Below are 22,624 nucleotides of genomic sequence, written 5' to 3' on the forward strand. Positions count from 1 at the left end.
AAATACATAAATAAGTAAGTCTTTTCCATTTCTAAGGGGATGTATACATTCAGTACAAAATCAAACAGAAAAAACCAGAGCGGTAGACAGGGAAAGAATGTCACCCCCGAATGATAATCCCCAATTGTACTTTGAAACCACTGGGCCTTAAACACTCTGGAAAATGTCTTGGTACATTTTTGTTTTTTCTTTATACAGACCAACCTCAATTCTGTGCAGAAAATATCTACCAGAGTAAGAAAGCAAGTGAGGCTCTGGGGACTGTTTGGGGACGGCGAGTGGGGATGGCTCCCCTTGGCAGCCACGTGGGTGGAAGCCCCTTGCTCTGCCTCCTCCCTGCAGACAGCAGCAGAAAGATGCACTGATCTGTTCACAAGAAGAGCCCCCATAAGATTCCCTAAGACCTTTGGGAGCTGTGGTCTTCCCCATTCTCTCTGGCTTAGCAAGGAGGTAGCAGCATTCCTGCAGGGTCACTCACATGTGCCTGTTGGGCCCCAGGGGTTCTTGGGAGGCCCAGCACCCAGCTCAGAGTGCACAAGGCCAGGCATGAGACGAGATGCCCACGGGCGGCCTGCAGATGCTTATCAAAACTACAGCTTACCCATATGGATGGTCCACCCCAAGGATGCTAACCTTGCTCCCCAATGGCTAGCTAGGATATGCTCTCCTTTTATCAATTTCCTGCCCTGGCAAAGCTCCTGACATGGACCTGAGTAGTGGAAGAGCAGTAACCTTGATCGTATGGGGAAGAGGACCTGTTTCTGTGGTAGAAAGTGTTCTGTTTAGAACTCAGCATTTCTTTTAAAATAGTCCTTTGTTTGTTTTTGTGGTAAAAGGGAAAATGTAACATGCTGGATTTACCACTAAGACATTTATGTTCAAAATTTAAGTATCTTATTCCTTACTCATATCTCTAACTTTTCAGTCTCTTTTTTTTTTTAGCAGAGAGGAGGTCTCGCTCTGTTGCCCAGGCTGGAGTGCAGTGGTGCGATCTTGGCTCGCTGCAACCTCTGCCTCCCAGGCTCAAGCAATCCTCCCATCTCAGCCTCCTGAGTAGCTGGGACTACAAGCAAGCACCACAACTCTTGGCTAATTTTTTGTATTTTTAGTAGAGACGGGGTTTCGCCATGTTGGCCAGGCTGGTCTCAAACTCCTGGGCTCAAGTGATCTGCCCACCTCAGCCTCCCAAAGTGCTGGGATTACAGACATGAGCCACCATGCCTGGTCTTTTTTTTTTTTTTTTTTTGAGATGAACTCTTTATTCTCATGGTAAACTCTGGTATAAACAAGGACCAATTTTGCACATCTGTGACACTTTGTACTTGCTTTCTTATTGACAAGCAGAATCCAGAATTCTTTTTTTTTTTTTGAGATAGAGTTTCACTCTTGTTACCCAGGCTGGAGTGCAATGGCTCAATGTAGGCCCACTGCAACCTCTATCCTCCGTGTTCAAGCAATTCTCCTGCCTCAGCCTCCCAAGAAGCTGGGATTACAGGCATGCGCCACCACACCCAGCTAATTTTGTATTTTTAGTAGAGAAAGAGATGAGGTTTCACCATGTTGGTCAGGCTAGTCTTGAACTCCTAACCTCAGGTGATCCATCACACCCGCCCAGAATCCAGAATTCTTATCGTTTCAGAGCAGGTTTTCAAAAGCACTCCTCTCTTCACCACTTACTGGCCAGCTCAGACGGGCTTCTCAGACAGGCTGGTTGGCATAAAATTTGGGTCATGCTGTCCCCTTCACAGATCAAGATGGTATTTATTTATAACCTGCCTTTAAAGGACTCAATTTTTAGTTGTTTCCTAGTGAAAAATGTGGATAGGTGGTTATGATTTAGTTTTACAACCTGCCTGCTAGCAATTCGTATTATTATATCACTCTGATAAAGAATGAGTGACTCAGCCTAGCTCACTAGAGGGCTAGACTGGGTCAATTTGCTTCTCTTTTCTAGCTTGCAAAAAAGAACTATATTTGCCAAAAAAAAAAGTAAAAATTCAAAAAATCAAATTGAGCAATTACTTCAGTAAGTTAGAAACATTTTTTAAAGCAAGTCAACTTGCCAAGTTTGTGTCCCCTCAAAAAGGGCATTTTCTCTAGTTTTTATGTCTAGCTATTATTGTACCTCATCTTGACGTTCCTCTTTTATTATCTGGCAGTATTACTAAATGCTCTAATATGGTGTACTTACTGGTTAACTAAAGGGCTTTCAAGAAATGCAACAGACCAGGTATCTTTTTTTGAAAGGGGTCTACCCATATCGACGGATTTCGGTGCATGGGTGTGCATTCGTCCTTTGCTTGTCTCTGTGAAGTTCCTGCTCAAGTCTAACAGCGAAGTAAACTGGACACTCTCCTCTCTGGCAGACAAGAAAAGCAAGCTAATCTGAACTCTGGACAAGATAAGGAGAAAGAGAAGCGGAATGGATAATAGAGAAGAAAGGAAATTCAAAGTAAGAATTCTGAAAAGCAATCAAATTTGACTTCTGATCAACATAAACAGACCAGTTAAAGGAAGAAGTATGGTTGGAACCCAATGTTAAGTACAAAAAAATTAGGGTAGGCTGTGATGGAGTAAGTTGTCTCAAATGAAAGAGAAGAGCTTCATTGAAAGTAAAGCAAAGGCGGCAAAGATAATTCTCCAGGAAAATCTTCTAGCAGTGTAGGCATCCCTCCTGAAACCCAAAGAAGGAGAAGCCACAGACACCATCCCCAACAATGCAGTGGTGTTTACAGGTTGTCACTCTTCCCTCCGATAAGGCTCCAGTAAGTGCCACTGAGATTCATTATCCCAACTCTTATTATCCCAAATAACACACCCAGTAGCCTACAAACATGACTCAGGCCTGTCCCACATGACCTGCCTTCGCAGGCTGTGTGGCTGGTAAGAGGTAAGACAGGTGCTCCAAACAGGGCCAGAGAAAAGTGGTGAGAGAAAGGAAGAGCACAGCACGGCGCTGCCAAGTTCTCAGAGGGGAGGGCTCCATTCACCTAGAAAGAATCTGCCATCATTTCTTTAAAAAAAAAAAAAAATTAAATGCAATGTTCATTTTTCTGTATTTTGAGAAAAATTTAGTTGTGGGTACTACTTAATTTGGATAGTTTTTTGTATTATTATTTTAAACTCACATAATAATTGTACAGTATTTATGGGGTACAGTGTGATATTTCAATATATGTATACAATGTGGAATAAGCAAATCAGGGTAATTAGCATATCATCACCTCAAGCACTTATTTATTTGTATTTAGAACATTTGAATCCTCTCTTCTAGCTATTTTGAACTATACAATACATTGTCATTAACTGTGGTCAGAGTAGGACTTATTCTTCCTGTCTAGCTCTATTTTTATATCCATTTACCAACCTTTGGTTATCAAGATTTTGAGAATACTTGACCAGGGAGGAGAAATATACTTTCATTATTATTTAAAAGTTGATACTACAGAAAATTTCGAATACACACAAAAGCAGGTAACACCATGAACCCACAATTATCAATCTTTTGCCAATATTGTTTCAACTATTTCCCACCAACTTTTTTGGAGTATTTTAAAACAAATCTCACATATCATATTTTATGCAGAAAGTATTTCACTATCTATCTGTAACAAACAAGGACTTAAAAATAACTGCACTATCTTATCCCAACTAACAAAATTAAAAATAATTCCTTCGTGTTGCCAAATATTCAGTTCATCTGAAAATCTCCCCACCATGTCTCAAAATGATGCTTTACAGCTGGTTTGCTGAGATCAACTTGTGGGCTTACTGAGCTGGATGCCATTCTAGCACTTTGTTGGTATGTAAACCTAAAACCCTTAGTGCATAGAAAGGAAGGAGTTTCAGGACTGAGATGGAAATGCTAGAGATGGTCTATCATGTGAGTCTCACCACCCCTTGGGCTGCATCTCCCATGTGACAGCAGCTTTTATAACTAATGTACTGCTAATCTCTTTAGGCCAGAGATGCTGCTGAGAGATGGTTCCACTGCAATGCAGACCTGGTCCTCCATGGAGGTGGGACATCTGTCATGGGAAAGGTGGGCATAGTTACTACACCACGCAGCAGGGCCAGCTTGGTCATCTGAATGATTTGACCTGTGAAATCTCTGGTTGTGCTGTTAACTGATCTCGGGGTCCCTAGGAACAAAACAGATGAGTGATTCCACAAAGGTACCACAACATTGTGTAGGAGGAACTCGCCAGGGCTGGCAAGCAGAGCCCGAGCTGAGCCACCATGACAGAGGAGACAAGGGAGGGCCCTCACTCAACTCCCAGACTCAGGCCTCTTGATGGAGCAGAGCCAGGGAGCCTCGAGGTAGGCACCCTACTACAAGTCTTCTTCCTAGCTTCTCAAAGAGGACTCCTACCATCAGCCCGGTGACTGTCCTCAGGACAGGGAAACTCCCGGCAGCAAATGTAAGTAACACTCTTCCCAAGCCTTTCTGAGTAGGAGAGATGGCTTTGGCAAGGCAAGGATTTAGCTCGTGTGCATTCCTGGTTAGGAGCTAATGGCTTGGCTGAATGGCCTGGAGGAATATGGAAAGAACAAGATGGGCTGAGGATGGGTTTGGGGAAGGGATATAACTGGCTACATCAGAATACCCGCAGAGCATGAGATGACGTCCATCCTACATGAATCTTTATTGCAAGAGAGGCTAATTAATCATCATGTGGACATGCCGTCTCAATGCGCAGCTAGATGTCAGTCTTCCTTCCTAGTCATCTTGATACTTGCTCAGTGGGTTTATAAAAAGAAAAAAAAAAAAAAAAAAAAAAAAAAAAGAAGCAAGCAAGAAAAAGGCCATGGTGGCAAAAATGGATGCTAAGCCTGGGCTAAACCACAGGAAGTCTGGGCCTTCCCCTCAACAAAGCTGATGATACGGTTCCCTGAAGGAACCAGACAGCCCCTTGTGGAAAGCTGATTGCAGTGGGGCCTTTTCATAATAGAGGGGGTGGTGATTTGTCCCTACTGGAAGGGCCACTTATGCTGGGCTTGGATTTGTTTTCCTGCACTGTCAGGCCTCTGTGGATCCTCCAGAAGGCCCCTATCCTGTCACAGCATCTCACGTGCCACCCAGGCCCAGAACGTCACAGAGAAGGAAGCACATGACCCCATCACACCCAATAACGACCACCAAGTAAAAATGAAGTTACGGAGGCAGCTGGGAGACACACCCAAAAGTTGCCATACTGCCCTGGATGGGACACAAGCTCTGAAGCAGTGACTAATTTGGAGAGGCTCGCCCACAGCAGAAGATGCAGGGCCGGAAACCAAGGGTAAACATAGAAGCGGCTTCTTAGGATTACTTAATAATACACTTGCAAAATGTTTTCTTCCCACCTAGGAACTCTGCTCTGTTGAAACTGAATTTAGTGCCCCCCAAGGGAGAAGTACTTCCTCCAGAGTTCACAGTCCTGGCCACAATGAATTAGAACCAAGGCTGGCCATTTTTGCCTCTTCATACCACTGGGAAAATGAGCACCCACAGAAAATGGGGATGGCTTTTTGTGGTCACTGCTACCATATTTCTCAAATGGACGAATGCAATCGCCTTCAAATCAATCTCCATTCCTCTTCCTTTCCCCCCACAAACTGCCCTCCCTCTCTAAGCATAAACCAGAACATACTATGCTCCTGCTGGCAGTGGCTTCACACCACACTTAGAACAAGCTCAGCCTCCTCATGACCTGCAGAGCCATTTCCAGCCTCAGCCCACCTCCCAGCCTAAAACATCCTCGTCTGCCTCTTGCTCTCTGAGCTCCTGTCACTGTGGCCTCCTTGCTGAACCTCAGACACATCATGTTTCCTGCCTGTCTTTGGGCTTCTGGTGCTCCTTCTGCTAGGACTTCTCCTCCCTCGGATCTCTGCCTCACTGCCTCCTACTCACCTGTCCCCAGCGTCACCTCCTTGGAGAGGTGGCTATCTCCCCCACCTGCTCCTACTCCTCACAATACCCAAAGTCACCTTCTGCAGGGCCGTCACTGGTGCCTTGGTGCATCCTACATATTGACTTATGGAATCTGTTCAAATGCTGAAATGTAAACTTTGCATGACGTTTTATTCTCCACAGCATCCCAAATTCTCTATTCCCTTCCTTTCCCCGCCTTGCCATTCTGGTAGGGATGTGTTGCTTAAATCTGCCTCTGGTTATCAACGCTGAAGAGGCACTGCATCGAACTGGAGGACTAGTTATCCTCAGAGGTCCTAGACTTGGAGGTGTCTGCTGCCACTGATGAGGCTCTGGGTGTCTCCCTCTAGGGAAGACAGAGAGGGTTCACGGAACAGGTGCATCGTGGTAGAATGACACTCTGTGGAAATAAATGTTCTCTATCCTGTTTTATTTTTCTTTACAGTACTGTCTGCCCTGTTAAATACTTACTTGGCCTGCCTTCACATATAGAAGGCAAGGGTCCCTGGAGGCAGACATCCCACGCTTCTCCCTGTTCCAGTGCCACCAGGTGGCGGACACATCACCTAAGCTCGGACAGCTGAATCTTCCATCCCGGGACCTGAACCCCTGGGTGCGTGACAGAACGACAGTCACTAACTCCTAATAAGTTAACTCCTTATTATAACTCCTCCCCAAGTAAGTATACACTTCTTCAAGATAGAGTCTTTAATTAAATGTTTTGTATTTTCAAAGTGCTCACTGGATACCCAGACAAAGTGCTCACTGGATACCTCACTAGCTCCTGGGACGGTGCCATGGCCAGTCTCTCATCACACACCTTCCTGTGGCTCCTCCACTCCCAGGAGTTAACCTGGTTGCCATCCCTTCCCTAGCCTGGTTCCCCAGCCATTCCATCAATTCTGGGCACACCTGGCACCCTTCCAATAAATTCCCTTTTTGCTTAAGACAGCTCTTTTGTTGCTTTTCAACAAAAGAACGCTAAAATTAAAACATTTTTAACATAACAACAAAAACCAGTGTTACAGAAAGCAGGGAAAGGCTGTGTATACACAGGTACGGTGTGGGACAAGTGCTCTACATTCCTACCACCCTAACAATGCTACTGTTATTTCTGCCTGTTCTTTTAACATCTTCTGCCATATGGGTACACGTTGCCTATTGTTACAAACACGGTATATGCTTTTGATTGAATTGTGTCCCCCCAAAATATGGTGAAGTCCCAACCCCCAGTACCCATGAGTGTGACCTTATTTGGAAATAGTCTTGGTAGATAATCACATTAAGATGAGGTCATTAAGTTGGGCCCACATGCAGTAAGCCTGGTGTCTTTATAAAAAGGGGAAATCGGAACATAGACAGACACAGGGGAGAATGCAATGTGAACATGAAGGCAGAGATGAGGCAGTGCTCCTACAAGCCAAGGAACACTGAGGGCACCAGACGCAAGGAGAGCGGCCTGGAGCAGACCCTCCCTCACAGCCCTCAGAAGAAACTGACCCTGCTGACGCGTTGATCTTGGATTTCTAGCCTGGGTCTCGGTTCTTTAGGTATCTCCACATGCAGGAATGTATGTACACGGACACCACAGGAGGGGCAAACTTCTCAAACTTAACAGCCACCAGCCTGGCACACAGAGCATCTACCCCAGACAGCAAATGATGCACCATTCTCCTGAGACGAGCCGTCCTCACTCCCAGACAAACGCGCCCTGGCCCGAGGGAGGCGCGAAGGTGCAGAAACTGCTGCCTCAGGTTAGCTGGAAACAGTCAGATGGGCCCATGGCAGCTCTGAAAGGAAAGGGACTCTGAGACTCACTGTTGGACGCTCTCATCTGCCGCCGGCGTCCCACACGGTCCAACCCAATGGGGGTGCTCTGGGAGAAGGTGAAGGGCCGGAACCGGGCCGACACAGCCTTGTAGGGTGGCACCTGGTGAGCAGGCATGGGCGGCCTGGAAGCCGGCTGCGAAAAGAAAGCAAAATCTGTGAGGAGGTGCCAGGAAGTGGCAGCTCCTGCAAGCACCTCACACGCATAGCGCTCTCACCTCAAAGCCACTCACAGACGTGAAATGGTTTCTCCAATCCTGCCACGAGTTGCAGGCTACACCGAAGCCCAGTGGCAACTCGTGATGCTACAGTTTTTAACAATCCTGATCAGCTTACTGGCCCGCACCCTGCAGCCTCATGTTTCATCTCACTTGTCTGCAACATGCCAATAGGTCACACTAAGGAAAAAGAAGCTTCTGAGAAGAGGAAGGCACATTTAGGAAGCAGTGGAGTTGTCACACAGATGCAGGGTCACAAAGGTAAGAAGATGCTTTCCCAGGGGTGGCCTCTGGGGGAAGCCAGGACAAGGCCACAAACCCGGCCAGGGTGGCCAACTGTGATCCTCACATCCTTCTTCAGCCTCCTTTACTCCTCCCTGCTGACACAGAGCCTGGCATAGATGAGCCCTCAATAAGGATTTGTAGAGCTGAAGGCAAGCCTTGCTTACCTAAACACACACGGCAGTGGAGCTTTAGTTGAAAGAAGTGGTTTTCCATGTAGTTGCCCAGGTCTCTCTTATAATGCCCTTCTGGTTTTCTATAATAGCAATCCCTAAAACTATTAATCAAAGACTCAGTTGCTTTATGCGTTCCTTAGATTTTTTTTCTTCTTTTGTTTATTACATGCATATTCTGCTTATGTAATTCCTTAGGTTTTCTTACAATTTTCCCACTCAATTCCCTACATTAGGTTATAGTACAGAAAATTACTTTGCACATTCCTTTTGGCTGCTCTGAAGTGAAACCCCTTCTAAGGCTGTGGAGCATCCTGGACTATTGTTGTGAGTTAAAATGGTTGACAATTTGCTTCAGTACAGAATCATTTCCCAACAGTGGAGCACCTTCAGGCAAAAGATTCTTAAAATTTTCATGATATTCTGCAACTTAATTTTTTAACCTTAAGAAATCAATTCAGTTTATTTAAGCAAGAGTTTTTGAGTGCTTGTTATAAACAAGGCATTGTGTGGGGCTTTACAGGAAAAATGTAAACATACACAATCCATTACTAGTACTGTATAGGAGTTCCCTTTTAAGATAATTTTATGGGTTACTTATGACATCAGCTACCAGGTTTTAAAAATGAAAGTGGGCATATATATTACTCATATATTGTTCCGTGAATGTTTACTACGGCCAGAGTATTAACCTCCCCAAATAAGTATACACTTCTCCAAGATAGGGTCTTTAATTAAATGTTCTGTATTTTCAAAGTGCTCACTGGATACCCAGATAAATATTTGTTGAATTACTATACTAAGAAACCAGTACTAAGTGTTTAATCCATTGTCAAACTATTAATAGTTGCAAAGTTGCAACTCAAAGAAAATAATAAGAAGAAAATGGTAGAAAACAAAATACTTTCTTATCTCCTAAAAAACTATTTCTTCTTTACATTTTATTTCTTCTTTACATTTTAACAATGAACAATACTGTCTTTTTCAACAATTACTTCTTTCAGGAGTCGTACTAGATATGCCCTGCTACCTTTCCCTGGTTAGAATCTCAGGTTATTCAGAAACAAATAGCAAATGAGTCTCATGTATTATTTGAGATCCCAGGAAAGAAAGATTAGCAAAAGGCATCCAAACATCAGATGGTTAGTTTGAATTCATGCATGTTTTCACACAGTCAGGAAGAAAAGGTAGTTAAGCACAAGGTGCCGCCCTTGAGAACGGGAAAGAAAAAGCAGATCCAGTTTAGTGTGCAGAGAGAACAGAGGCAGGAAGCTGGAGGGCCTCTGCTGGCTTGGGGAGGTGCACACCAGATCTTACTTGGGTCAGAAGATTGTCCAGTTCCTCCGTCTGGTTGGTCCCATACAAGCTGACCCCACCTATCACGGAAATGGGGCGCCTTCTCCAGGCTCCTTTGGGGCAGCCCACCGGAGCATTCTGGTCTTCAGGGCTGGCAGAAGTCATGCTTGCCTGGGGGTCCTCGTCCACACGGTCTTCCTTCTGGGGGTCTGCAGCAACTGAGTCTTCAGGAATAGACAAACTGCGGCTGGCCAGCTGGCCGTAGTCAGAGAATGGCCGAGGCCTTGGCCGTCTCCCAGAGCCCCATCTCCTCTTGGGGGTTCTCTGTGCCTCTGTCCTTTCCTCATCCTGTGATGAGCCTCGCCTCCAGGGGCCATCAGGGACGACCTTTCAAATGCGAACAGGTCAGGTGAGCTCAATATCCAGGAAGGTATTAAAAAAAGAACAAGCCATACATTCCCTCTCACCACCACAGCCGTGCCTCGGGTTTTCTTGATTTACTTGTTTATTAAAAGTTATTTGTGTTTTAGAACATGAAGACACAACTAAACCTTAATCAAAATAACCAAATCTATCATTATAGGCTGATTCAAAAGGCTGATTCTAGGCTGATATTTCAATATCATAATTGAAATAGTGGTTTGGTGACCAATGATGAGCTACGATAAAAGGCATCAAGAAAAGCAGCACTGGCCGGATGTGGTGGCTCATGCCTGTAATCCTAGCACTCTGGGAGGCCGAGGCAGGATGATCAGTTGAGGTCAGGAGTTCAAGACCAGCCTGGGCAACATGCAGAAACCCCATCTCTACCAAAAATACTAAAATTAGCAGGGCGTGGTGGTGCATGTCTGTAGTCCCACCTACTTGGGAGGCTGAGACAGGAGAATTGCTTGATCCTGGGAGGCAAAAGTTGCAGTTGCACTACCACACGCCAGCCTGGGTGAAAGAGCAAGACTCTTTCTTTAAAAAAAAAAAAAAAAATCAGCACCATCGTGAATTAATAAAATGAACTTTATAACTATCATAGGTGTCCCCCAAAATATACCTAACGACAGCATGGGAGGCCAAAGACCTGCCAGGAAAAGAAATGAATGGGTAATGCTATCCACTGCTGTTCTATCCACTTCTTTCAATAATGTGTACTACTTAAAAATAGAAGGTCCTTTAAGAGGACTAAGTCCAGGGCTGTCAGGACCCAACACTCGAGGAGCCTCTGGCTCCCATCAGCAGCCTCCAGGCAGCAGTCTGATGGGGCGAGCACTGAATGAGGATTCAAAGAACTAGACTAGGCTACTCACTAGTGGTGTGAGCTGGGACAAGTCACAACTGACCTCTCTGGATCTCAGATTTTGGACTGAACAATCCCACAGCTCAAGAATCTATGATCCTAAATGAGGAATGACCTTCTAATTTTTTCAGATAATTTTTCAGAGGCAACACAATGTACTAGGAAAACACATGATGCTGGGAATCGAGCAGACACGTTCAGTCACTGTGTCTGGCCCAAGACCTAGTGCAATCTCAGGCAAGTCACCTAACTTCTGTGATCTGGCTCCGCAGCCGTTCCCTGGGAAACAGCAGGTCCTTAGAAGGATGAGAAGCAACAGTGGTGAGACAGCTCTTACGTCAGGAGTTCTTTGCTGCTCTGAAAAAGCTGGGCCATGGAGTAACCATTCCCAGGGATCAGGCCTGATGAGAGAGCAGTTGTTTGAGCAGACCCCTCAAAGCCTGGCCAGAGAGGAGGGTTGCATCAGAGACCTGCAGCAGTGGAGGCCTGTAAGCCCTGCCTGCATGCCCTCCATCTTCCATCCCTGAACCTTCCCTACAGATACAAACAAGAAGAGCTGTCAGTCAGGCCAAGGGCACAGGGAGGACAACCAGAACCACCAGAGAAGGCAGACTATGACAGCAGGAGTCCCTGGGAGCTCACAGAGCTGGTGCCGCAGCCCACCGGCTCCCTTGTTGAGAAACCAAAATGGTGGCTGGTAGAGGCAAAGGAGGCACACCTCCAGCCAGTGACAAGAGACCCTGGGCCCCAGGCTCGCCATTTCCAGCCTGAGGGTCTGAAGGCTCACTGAGGCCATGTGCCATGAAGAAGTGGATGCAGAGCCCGGGTGCGGTGGCTCACGTCTGTAATCCCAGCACTTTGGGAGGCCGAGGTGGGCAGATCACTTGAGGTCAGGAGTTTGAGACCAGCTGGCCAACATGGCAAAACTCCGTCTCTACTAAAATACAAAAAAATTAGCCAGGTGTGGTGGCAGGTGCCTGTAATCCCAGCTACTTGGGAGGCTGAGGCAGGAGAGTCGCTTGAATCCAGGAGGTGGAAGTTGCAGTGGGCTGAAATTGCACCACTGCACTCCAGCCCGGGTGACAAAAGGAGACTCTGTCTCAAAAAAAAAAAAAAAAGTGAATGTGGAGCGAAGAGCACAGTGTGGGGTTTATAGATACTTTACTCCAACCACTCATTTTTCAAATCAGGAAAACTGGGACCTAAAGAAGTGACGTGACTTGCCCAGGGCCACACAGTTAATCAGTGGCAACAAAGACACAAAACAATGGGCTTCGTGATTTCTTTTCCAAAAGTTTTCCTGCAATGCCACGTCACCTCTGCTCACAAGACAATCCCGTGCAGGTTCCAGCAACTTCCCCTCTGCTGCTGTCCACGGATCCCTCCTGCCTGGGCTGCCACCTTTAATTCTCTCTCCACTGACGGCATCCAGAATAGCATACAAATGATTTTGAGCTGAAGGCTTTAGAGAGTGAACTCTGTTATCTGCCTAAAAGCAGAGCCTCTCAAAAGAACTGAACTGTCACAAATCCCCTCCTGGGAGTTGCCTGCAACCAGGGAAAAGAGGGGAACCCACACCCAAACAGACACTGTGACAAAACTCATGTATTTTCCTGAAAGCCTATTTATCTTTCCTAAAAGTCACTTGTTTTCCCATAAGTTCTCTTCTCCCCGCCTAGTAAGATGCCACACACAGCTTAAATTCTAACCACCTCCTTGAGTCACTTTTTTTTTTTTTTTTTTGAGATGGAGTCGCACTCTGTCACCAGGCTGGAGTGCAGTGGTGTGATCTCTGCTCACTGCAACCTCCACCTCCCAGGTTCAAGTGATTATCCTGCCTCAGCCTCTTGAGTAGCTGGGATTACAGGCATGTACCACCACGCCCAGCTAATTTATATATATATATTTTTTAGTACAGACGGGTTTCACCATGTTGGCCAGAATGGTCTCGAACTCCTGACCTCATGATCTGCCCACCTCAGCCTCCCAAAGTGCTGGGATTACAGGCGTGAGCCACCACACCCAGCCTGAGTCACATTTTTCTATGAACTCTGTCTCTCACACACAGAGACACGCACACACGCAGGCATGTGAATAAACATGTCTTTTCTTTTGCTAATCTGTCCTCTGTCAATTCAATTCACAGGCCTTAAAATTCACAGGCCTTAAGAACAGAGTCAAAGGGTGTAGAGGAAACGTTTTTTCCCTCCCCAGCACCACTATAGGAAATTATGAGAGAAATCATGGAAAGGTTAATATTATTTTCTCTATTACACATGAAAAACAAATTAAAGATAGTTTAAATTACCGAATCAAATGGCACAGACAACTTAAGTACATACTGAGAATAAACCCAATTACACTATTGCCCTGTAATAAAAAGGTTCAGGAACAACACGCTAGAAAAACAGAAGTACAACAGGCAGGGAGCCGTCCACCTGCTCACAAACGGACATGCAGCCCTTTGTTCTGTTCTATTTTTAGTTAGTTTTTTGGGGTCTGGTTTGTTTTGGTTTTACACTTATGCAACATGCACCCTGCCTTTTCTCAGTAATGCCAAAAGTAAGGAACTACTCCAGGCAGTGACAGAGGCTGGGTACAGGCAGGTGAGCTCCAAGCAGGTCAGGAGGCAGGACTCGGGATCATTCCTTTAACACATCATGCCTCAGAGTCAGCACAGTAGAGCACACAAAACCAACTGTTGGCCGGAGCACAATAGTTCACACCTATAATCCCAGCACTTTGGGAGGCTCAGGCAAGAGGACTGCTTGAGCCCAGGAGTTGGAGACCAGCCTGGGCAAAACAGTGAAACTTCATCTAAAAATAAATAAATAATAGCAGGGCGTGGTTGCATGTGCCTGTGGTCCCAGCTACTTGGGAGGCCAAGGTAAGAGGATTGCTTGAGCCCAGGAGGTGGAGGCTGCAGTGAGCCATGATTGTACTACTGCACTCCAGCCTGGGCGACAAAGCAAGACCCATTGTCAAAACAAAAACAAAAACAAAAACAAAAACAAAACTGTAATTCTATGTTCCATTGAAGATATAAAAGGAGAAAACACTCCCACTAAAAGCTACCACATATTCTAAAAATAGCAAAACTTAGTAACAGGATAATACACAAAATTGAAATGTCCATTTTACTCTCAGCAAAAGTACAAAGAGAAGGATAGAGGAAAACTCTCAGATTTAAGCTCACATTCAAACATTGATTCTTAGCCAAAAGATGGTTAAATTCCTTATGAAACAAATCTGAACTTTGATGGATATTCTAAAATGGAATCTTTTTTTTTTTTTTTAAGCAAAGTTTATGTAATTCTGAAATACCACCCAGGTTCATTCCAGGGAATGTAGTTTGGTTGCGATTCTACTTGGAACGGTAGACACACATGTCCCATCAAACAACCTTCTCCAACAAGTGACAGCCTAACTCAGACTCTGGCATGGGCAGCCGGGGCCCATGGATGCATCAAAGAAACATGCGGCTGGGCATAGCCATGTCCTCTAAAGAGTCTTTCTTGACTTTAAAACACCATCATAGAGACCTACCCTCTCCCACGGCCATGCCAGAGCTCCGCCCTAGTCCAAACAATCCAGCCAGAGCTCTATCAGCTCCAAAATGGGCAATTCATACCCAAGTCATAAACCTCTGTAAACAGACTTTCCAGTGGAATCGCTGCCCTTTTAACTCTTGCTTCTCTGCATATATTTTATTTTATTTATTTATTTTGCGACAGTCTCACTCTGTTGCCCAGGCAGTGGTACAATCACAGCTCACTGCAGCCTCCACCTCTGGGGCTCAGGTGATCCTCCCGTGTCAGCTTCCCAGTAAGCTGGGACCACAGGTACATACCACCACACCAGCTAATTTATTTATTTTTTGTAGAGCCAGAGATTCACCATGTTGCCCAGGCTGGTCTCAAACTCCTGGGCTCAAGCAATTCACCTGCTTTGGCTTCCCCAAAGGGCTGAGATTACAGGTGTGAACCACAGTGCCTGGCCACTCTGCATATATTTTAAAGTGCTTTGCTTAGTATTACATGTTTTCTTCCTATAAAATTTCATATTTTACTCGCAAAAGTAAAAAGCCAGTATAGGCTTTGTTACCTCCAGTGAGACATCTCAAACTTCTGGCCTCCAGAATGGTAAGAGAACAGATGTCCACTGTTTCAAGCCACCAAGTTTGCGGTGATTTGTTACAGCAACCCTAGGAAACTCATACAGCAAGGCAATTCAGAAGAAAATTCAAGCATAGGGACTCTGGGCATACCAAAGGTTTTTTGAAGATGTATATAAATACAATAAGCTAACCCCCCCGTTTTCTCCTAGGGTACCAACATCCTGGCTACCACAAGAATTCACATACAGGGGTCGAGGTGAGAAGAAAAACACCTTGGCAGTTGATGCCTCAGAGGACGGTAATGAAAGCTGCAATGTTTGAAAGCCTACAAGGTGCCAGACCTATGCCACACGTTACCTTGCTTAATCTTCACAGCCACCCTGTGAGGCAGGTACTATTCACAGAATTTTACTGATTAAGACACCAGGGCTAAAATAAATGAAATGATTTGCTCACGTTAATAGAGCCAGAAAAGGGAAGGGCCTATTTCACAACCCAATCTGTCTGACTTCAAAACCTCTATCTCTCCTCTGGAAAGCCTGCATACTTAGCACGTACTTTTACAGAAGGAAAATAGAACTTTGCAGATTTTCCTTCCCTTAGATGTAGAACTGCTGGAGGGAGGGGAGAGGGAATGACAGTTATCAGAGGCTCTGGTAACATGTGCCCTGGGCAATCTGGTAAAACCTACAGATCCCAGAATCACATGTTCACACGCATAAAAGAAAATGAGAGAGGATTGTAAAGTAAGATGATTTAAAAGAGCTGTCATGTAGTAACATATGTCACATATCAATTAAGAGGATGAGTGTGAGGCATTGATTCTGAAGTATTGATGAGTGACGTGAATATATTTCAAGACATCAGAAAAACCTGTTGTATGATGTGAAAAAGGTCTGTAATCAGACAATATCACAAATATCTAAAACTCCCGGGTTAGATAACGACACTTAAGAGCATCCTAGGGTATCAGTCTTGTGCTTCAATTCTTAAAAAATGAAATTTTAGGCCTTACAACTTATAAAGTCAAAAAAGTAGCATCTCACTATCCCAGAACTATATCTCATTACCCAGTGTCCCTTAAATGAAAACTAACGTGTCATAACCAAAAATACCTTGCATAGGCCTGTTTTTATGTGTTACAACTATCTGCCCTAGGATTTTAAGTGGGTAAGGGGAATGCATAGGATCCCAGATGAATTACCATATTTTGAGGAGTTGAAAGCAGGAAAAAGGAAATATTTACACATGCAGAAAGAGATAAGTTTGAGCCTTAATGACATTTTTTCTTGTGGGAGGGGGTGGTATTTTTAACGCCAAAGGAATAACATGTTACATTCACTTAGAAATCTTAGATTTTCAAATTGCTTTCCCATCTAACTATAATTATATTTCCCAAGAAGCAAAGAAGACATAATTACCCCCATTTTAAGATGAGAAGACAATGGATTTACTGAAAGATAAGAGCAATCGAGATAGTTCAGGCACTTTAATTTCATCTTTGGAAGGCCAGCACTAGACTTGACCCCACTATTTATAGCAGTAGGTAAGAAAGATGCAAAATGGCTTTATGGGTTATAGCAAAAACCCTTAGCAGCAATTGATACTGCTCCCCAAAAAGCCTTCATGAGCTTATCACATGTGCAGTCTGCACTGCTGGCTTCTGCCCTATGTATTCCTCTGGGCTATTTCTCCATTCATCCATGTGTGTGTAGACACAGTCACGCGTGTGCATCCGGCTCGGACTCTTCTGTGTTGGTTCCTCCCACAGACCTCACCTTCACTTCTTTCCAATGTTCTCTCCCTCTCTCTCTCCTTGCCTAGGCCCTCTTCCCCTAACTGGTCATGTATGGAACCAAGAGTCGATTTTGTTTTATGGAGTAAATCATATTTGGTTTCTTATACTTAATTTTTATAACAATTAGGTGGAATAATCTTTCTTTTCTTTTTTCCTTTTTTTTTTTTTTTTTGAGACAGTCTCACTCTGTCACTCAGATTGGAGTAAGCAGCACAATCTGTGCTCACTGCAGCCTTCAACTCCCAGGCTCAAGTGATCCTTCCACCTTGGCTTCCTGAGTAGCTGAGACTACAGGCATGCACCACCAGGTCCAGCTAATTTTTAAATTTTCTGTAGAGATAGGTGTCTCACTATGTTGCTCAAGCTGGTCTCAAACTCCTGGGCTCAGGCAATCTTCCCCGCCTCAGCCTCTCAAAGTGCTGGTATTACAGGAGTGAGCTGCCATGCCTGGCCTGGTGGAATAATCTTTCTAAGCTGCCTTTTGCTTTTGTAGCCCTCAATGGGGTGTGTGTGTTGCAGGGGAGGTGAATTATCCCGGCACGCGGGGAGGTGCCCCATAAACGGGGCCAACTACCAGGTGGGCTTCCTGGTCCTCCACCCCCTGGCTCTTTCCACCAGTCCAGGCATCGCTCCATGCATCACTTAGGCAAGCTGAGGAACAACCACTGTGAGGGGAGGGGCTCCTATAAGAGCCCGTTACCCATGCAAAGTGGAGGAGAGGAGGGATGGCCTCTGACCCAGTTCAAAACTAAGTAAAAGGCAAAACACCCTGCATTTCACTGAGTAACGCCGTCTCACAAATGTGCCTGTTCAAGATGGCTCTGCTGCACCCCTCAGTTTCTGCTACTTTAGGGACCATCTTGGGAAGGGGCAGACAGGGTCATTAAGTTGTCCCTTCTTTTCTCAGGCCTGGCTCTTAGGACAGGGTCTGGGCCAGAAACAGACCAGGCACAATACTGGAAGTAGAAACATCATTTACTAGGTTACTCTTTCTATAGCTTGTAGGTAAAAATAAATAATAACTCTGGGCTACATTCTTACAAATGTGCTGCATTTTTTACTAGGATCTTAGGTTTTCACCTGTAAGAATCTTCAGTGGTTGGTGGAATTCTGACAGCAAATGAAGCACAAGTGACTAAGCCAACCTTTTCTAATTACTACGGAATGGGGTTACACGCATGTCAGTAATCGTGACATCATTTTTAAAGAGTCTCCAAAAACCAAAAAAATAAGCAACTATTATAACCCAGAAAACTGCGGCCTTGTCCCTTGGATTCAGGAAACAGTTTGATCATTTGTTAAACATTTTAAAACAATGAATGTTTATCTCCCTTGAAGTAGGAGAGGAGCATGGTGGTGATATTAGATACTTCAATTGTCCTTGAATGTGTTACGTGGATGATAAAAGATGCTATAAACACAGCTGGTGACCCTATGGCCTTGTATGTAACCTGTTTTATAGACTGATATGGTAGTTCATTAAAAAATGCAAATATACTGAAGTTCATGGAGAACACATACTTTAATACTATTAGCCCAGTTCCATGAGCATAAAAACACTAGTACTTCAGAAAAATGTAATCACTAGTGAAGTCTTAGAATACCAGATGGAGAAATCAGTGTAGCTGAGCTCTTCTTCAGTTTAAAAAAAGGAATGAACTCCACATGACGGTGAAAAACTCCATCCCAGCCCCCGTGACCATGTCCTGTGCCCCTCACCTCACCTGCCTCCCTCACATCATAGACACGTGTCACCATCGTGATCCCAAAACCAACACTCCCAGGCTGATGCGTTTTTCCCTCTTAGCCTTCATGATAATTATTCAAGGGAGTTCCATTTTCTAGGCTCAAGTAAAACATCCAGACCATCCTGCCATCTCAAAATCAATAGTAACGCGACACTGAGATTGACATCCAGGTAGAGAAAACAAAATTGGTAGGCTGTAATTTTTTTTTTTTTTTTTAAAGACAGGTTCTCACTCTGTCATCAGGCTGCAGTGCAGTGGCGCGATCACGGCTCATTGCAGCCTCAACCTTCAGGGCTCAAGTGATCCTTCTGCTTGGCTAATTTTTGTATTTTTAGCAGAGACAGGGTTTTGCCATGTTGGCCAAGCTGGTCTTGAGCTCCTGAGCTCAAGGGATCCACCTGCTTCAGACTCCCAAAGTGCTGAGATTACAGGCATGAGCCACCACACCCGGCCGTAGGTTGCATTTTATGCCTGGACTAATGAAGAGTAAAGAGACAGTTTAAAGCCATCATATTATGAAATAAATGCACATAATGACCACATCTTAAAACATGTTTCATCTCTGAAACACATGCTAAAGAATATAGAGGTCTACTTTCAAACTTGTTATTTTCAATGAGTGAAAAAACATGATTTTATAAAAATGAACTTACTTTCCTCTTTGGAAATTAAACGTATTGATTGAGGAGAACTTAATATTTCAAAAGTAATAACCATATTTTAGCTCTGAATATGTTAGCAACCTGCTGTCTTCATTTTTTATTTTATTTTTATTTTTTTTAGACATGGTCTCTATCCGACACCCAGGCTGGAGTGCAGTGACGCAATCTCGGCTCACTGCAGCCTCCACCTCCTAGGCTCAGGTGATCCTCCTACCTCAGCCTCCTAAGTAGCTGGGACTAGAGGTGCACACCACCACGCCTGGCTAATTTTTCTATTTTTAGCAGAGACAGAGTTTCGCCATGTTGCCCAAGCTGGTCTTCAACTCCTGGGTTCAAGGGATCCACCCGCCTCAGCATCCCAAAGTGTTGGGATTACAGGTGTGAGCCACCATACCCAGACTGTTGTTTATCTTTCTTTACATTTTCATACTCTCCTGTTCCTGGCCTCCATCCCACAATGTAAACAAACTTACTTTCATTTTTTGAAATTACTGATAGAGGACCACTAAGTATTTCAAAATCAGTGGCCACGTTTCAGATAAGGAAGTCAGCCAGCCCGTCCCTAACTCCTCCATCATCTCCTGAAATCCTACGCCACTCTACAAACAAAATAATTGCAATTTCCCTTCCCCCATGATCAACAATCCTGTTTTGAAGGTGTTTTACTTAGTCTCAGATACATGAGGAACAAGGTAATGGGTCCTTGCCAACAATAAGCTTCTATACTTTTATTAATTACACACGATTGTATCACACCTGCTTTAAACTCATAAGGGTCCAGGGCCTCCCTGAGCAGGTAAACACCCACCTCTGATGTGCTGTGCACCACAGACACTCGGGCCACATGGACTCTGCACAGGAGCCATCACAAACGAAAGGCAAAATCACAAGGAGTGCCCGTAGTGCTTCTTTTTTATTTTCACTGAGGAATGCAAGAATCTAATGTGTTCTGCTGCCAACTATTTCCAGTAGGTTTAATTCAAAACTTGGCAGTTAAAGAATTACAGATGAAAAATTTATACTACAAAGAGTAAAAATACAAAGCCAAATAAATGTACAAGGCATTCTCACTGTGAGTAAACGTGTGAAAAACATACATTAAGGAGTGAGGCTGTAATCCTTTGCCTGGTCACAAACTGTATACAAGACTTCAGCTGCCTGTCCCCTACCTGTGGCACTGACCTACTAAGCATGGCACCGCTCTGGCCCTGGAGTCACCCTGTAGTCCAAGGTGGCTTTCTTTCCTGTGTCACCCAGTGAACTCCCAAAACAAATGGCCAGAAAAGAGACTGAAGCACCTTAGCAGAGCTAGCCCATCCCAACCAGCCAAAACATTCCTACCTAAAACATCAAGGAGAGACCAGGGGCAGTGGCTCACGCCTGTAATCCCAGCACTCTGGGAGGCCGAGATGGGTGAATCACTTGAGGTCAGGAGTTCGAGACCAGCCTGGCCAACGTGGCAAAACCCTGTCCCTACTAAAAATATAAAAATTAGCTGGGCATGGTGGTACACACCTGTAATCCCAGCTGCTTGAGAGGCTGAGGCACAAGAATCGCTTGAAACTGGGAGGCGAAGATTGCAGTGAGCCGAGATTACGCCACTGCACTCCAGTCTGGGAGACAGAGCAAGAGTCTGTCTCAAAAAAAAAAACAAAAACTCAAGAAGAACTGGTTTGGGCCGGAAAGTGGAATGCAAATTTATCAACCATGATACCAGCATTTGAAACATGCCCTTAACCTATAGCACATCACTTAATTTTGTGTGTGTGGTAAAATATATATATTTTATATATATTTAATATATTTTTATATATATTATGCATAATATATTACATATTTAAACATGTATGTTTATATATTATATATATTATATATGTGATATATTTTACATATATATATATATATACACACACACACACACATAATGTCTACTACTTTGACTTCTTTTTAAAATTTATAAGATGGGGTCTGGTTATGTTGCCCAGGCTGGTCTCAGACTCTTGGCCTCAAGTGATCTTCCCATCTTGGCTTCCTGAGTAGCTTGAGATTACAGGTATGTGCCACTGCACCCAGCTCCATTTTAATTATTTTTAGGTGTATGAGTCAGTGGGATTAAGTACATTCACACTGTTATGTAATTATCACCACCATCCATCTTCAGAACTTTTTCATCTCTCCCAAATGTATCTCTGAACCCATTAAATACTATCTTCCCCCACAGCCCCTGGCAATGACTACTCTACTTTCTGTCTCTATGAATTTGACTTACTCTACGGATCTCATGTGAGTGGAATCATACAGTATTTATTCTTTTGTAACTGGCTGATTTCACTTAGCACAATGTCCTCAAGGTTCAGCCACACTGCAGCATGTTTTTTTTGTTTTGTTTTGTTTTGAGATGGAATCTCACTCTGCTGCCAGCACTGGAGTGCAGTGGTGCGATCTCGGCTCACTGCAACCTCTACCTCCTGGGTTCAAGAGATTCTCCTGCCTCAGCCTCCGCCTCCTGAGTAGCTGGAACTACAGGCACCCACCGTTATGCCCAGCTAACTTTTTGTATTTTTAGTAGAGACGGGGTTTCACCACGTTGGCCAGGCTGGTCTTGAACTCCTGACCTCATGATTCACCCGCCTCGGCCTCCGAAAGTGCTGGGATTACAGACGTGAGCCACCGCGCCCAGCCTGCAGCATGTTTGTTAAGGCATAAATAATATTCTGCAGTATGTGTACACACTATACTTTTTATCCGTTTGTCCATCAACAGACACTTGGGTTGTTTCCTTCTTTTGCCTCTTATGAATAGTGCTGCTATGAACATGGGTGTCTAAATACCTGTTTGAGTCCTGTTTTCAATTCTTTTGGACATATACCCAGAAATGGAATTGCTGGATCACACAGTAATTCTATGTTTAACTTTGGAGGAATCAGCACACTGTTTTTAACAGCAGCTGTACCATCATTTTATATTCCCACCAGCAATGCACAAGGGTTCCTATCTTTGTGAACAATTGTTTTTTTTTTTATAGTAGCCATTCTAATGGGTGTGAAGTAGTATCTCACCATGGTTTTAATTTGCATTTCCCTAATGATTAGTGACACTGAAGATGTTTTCAGATACTTTATCATTTGCATATCTTTTTTTTTTTTTTTTTGAGATGGAGTCTCCCTCTGTCACCCAGGCTGGAATGCAGTGGCGCAATCTCGGCTCACTGCAACCTCCGCCGCCTGGGTTCAAGCGATTCTCCTGCCTCAGCCTCCCCGAGTAGCTGGGACTACAGGTGCGTGCCACCATTCCCAGCTAA

The 22,624-nt window shown here is 44.4% G+C and overlaps 1 protein-coding gene and 1 long non-coding RNA gene across 4 annotated transcripts in view; one reads left to right on the forward strand and one right to left on the reverse strand.

Moving 5' to 3' along the window:
- SPATA13 (spermatogenesis associated 13) overlaps window positions 1–22,624 on the reverse strand; it is a 148,428-nt gene that overhangs the window by 47,295 nt on the left and 78,509 nt on the right. For all 3 annotated transcript variants that reach the window (XM_032150649.2, XM_058437768.1, XM_058437769.1), the window contains exons 3-4: window positions 9,732–10,097; window positions 7,733–7,877 (exon numbers count right to left, since the gene is read on the reverse strand). In XM_032150649.2, the coding sequence (XP_032006540.1) occupies window positions 7,733–7,877; window positions 9,732–10,097 (511 nt within the window). The remainder of the gene's footprint in view (window positions 1–7,732; window positions 7,878–9,731; window positions 10,098–22,624) is intronic.
- On the forward strand, window positions 5,179–6,857 carry LOC131383294 (uncharacterized). Its single transcript, XR_009213210.1, has 3 exons — window positions 5,179–5,282; window positions 6,407–6,527; window positions 6,650–6,857. It is a non-coding gene; the product is annotated as an uncharacterized LOC131383294 (long non-coding RNA).

Source organism: Hylobates moloch, unplaced genomic scaffold (genome assembly GCF_009828535.3).
Source record: "Hylobates moloch isolate HMO894 unplaced genomic scaffold, HMol_V3 SCAFFOLD_4, whole genome shotgun sequence".
NCBI lineage: Eukaryota > Metazoa > Chordata > Mammalia > Primates > Hylobatidae > Hylobates > Hylobates moloch.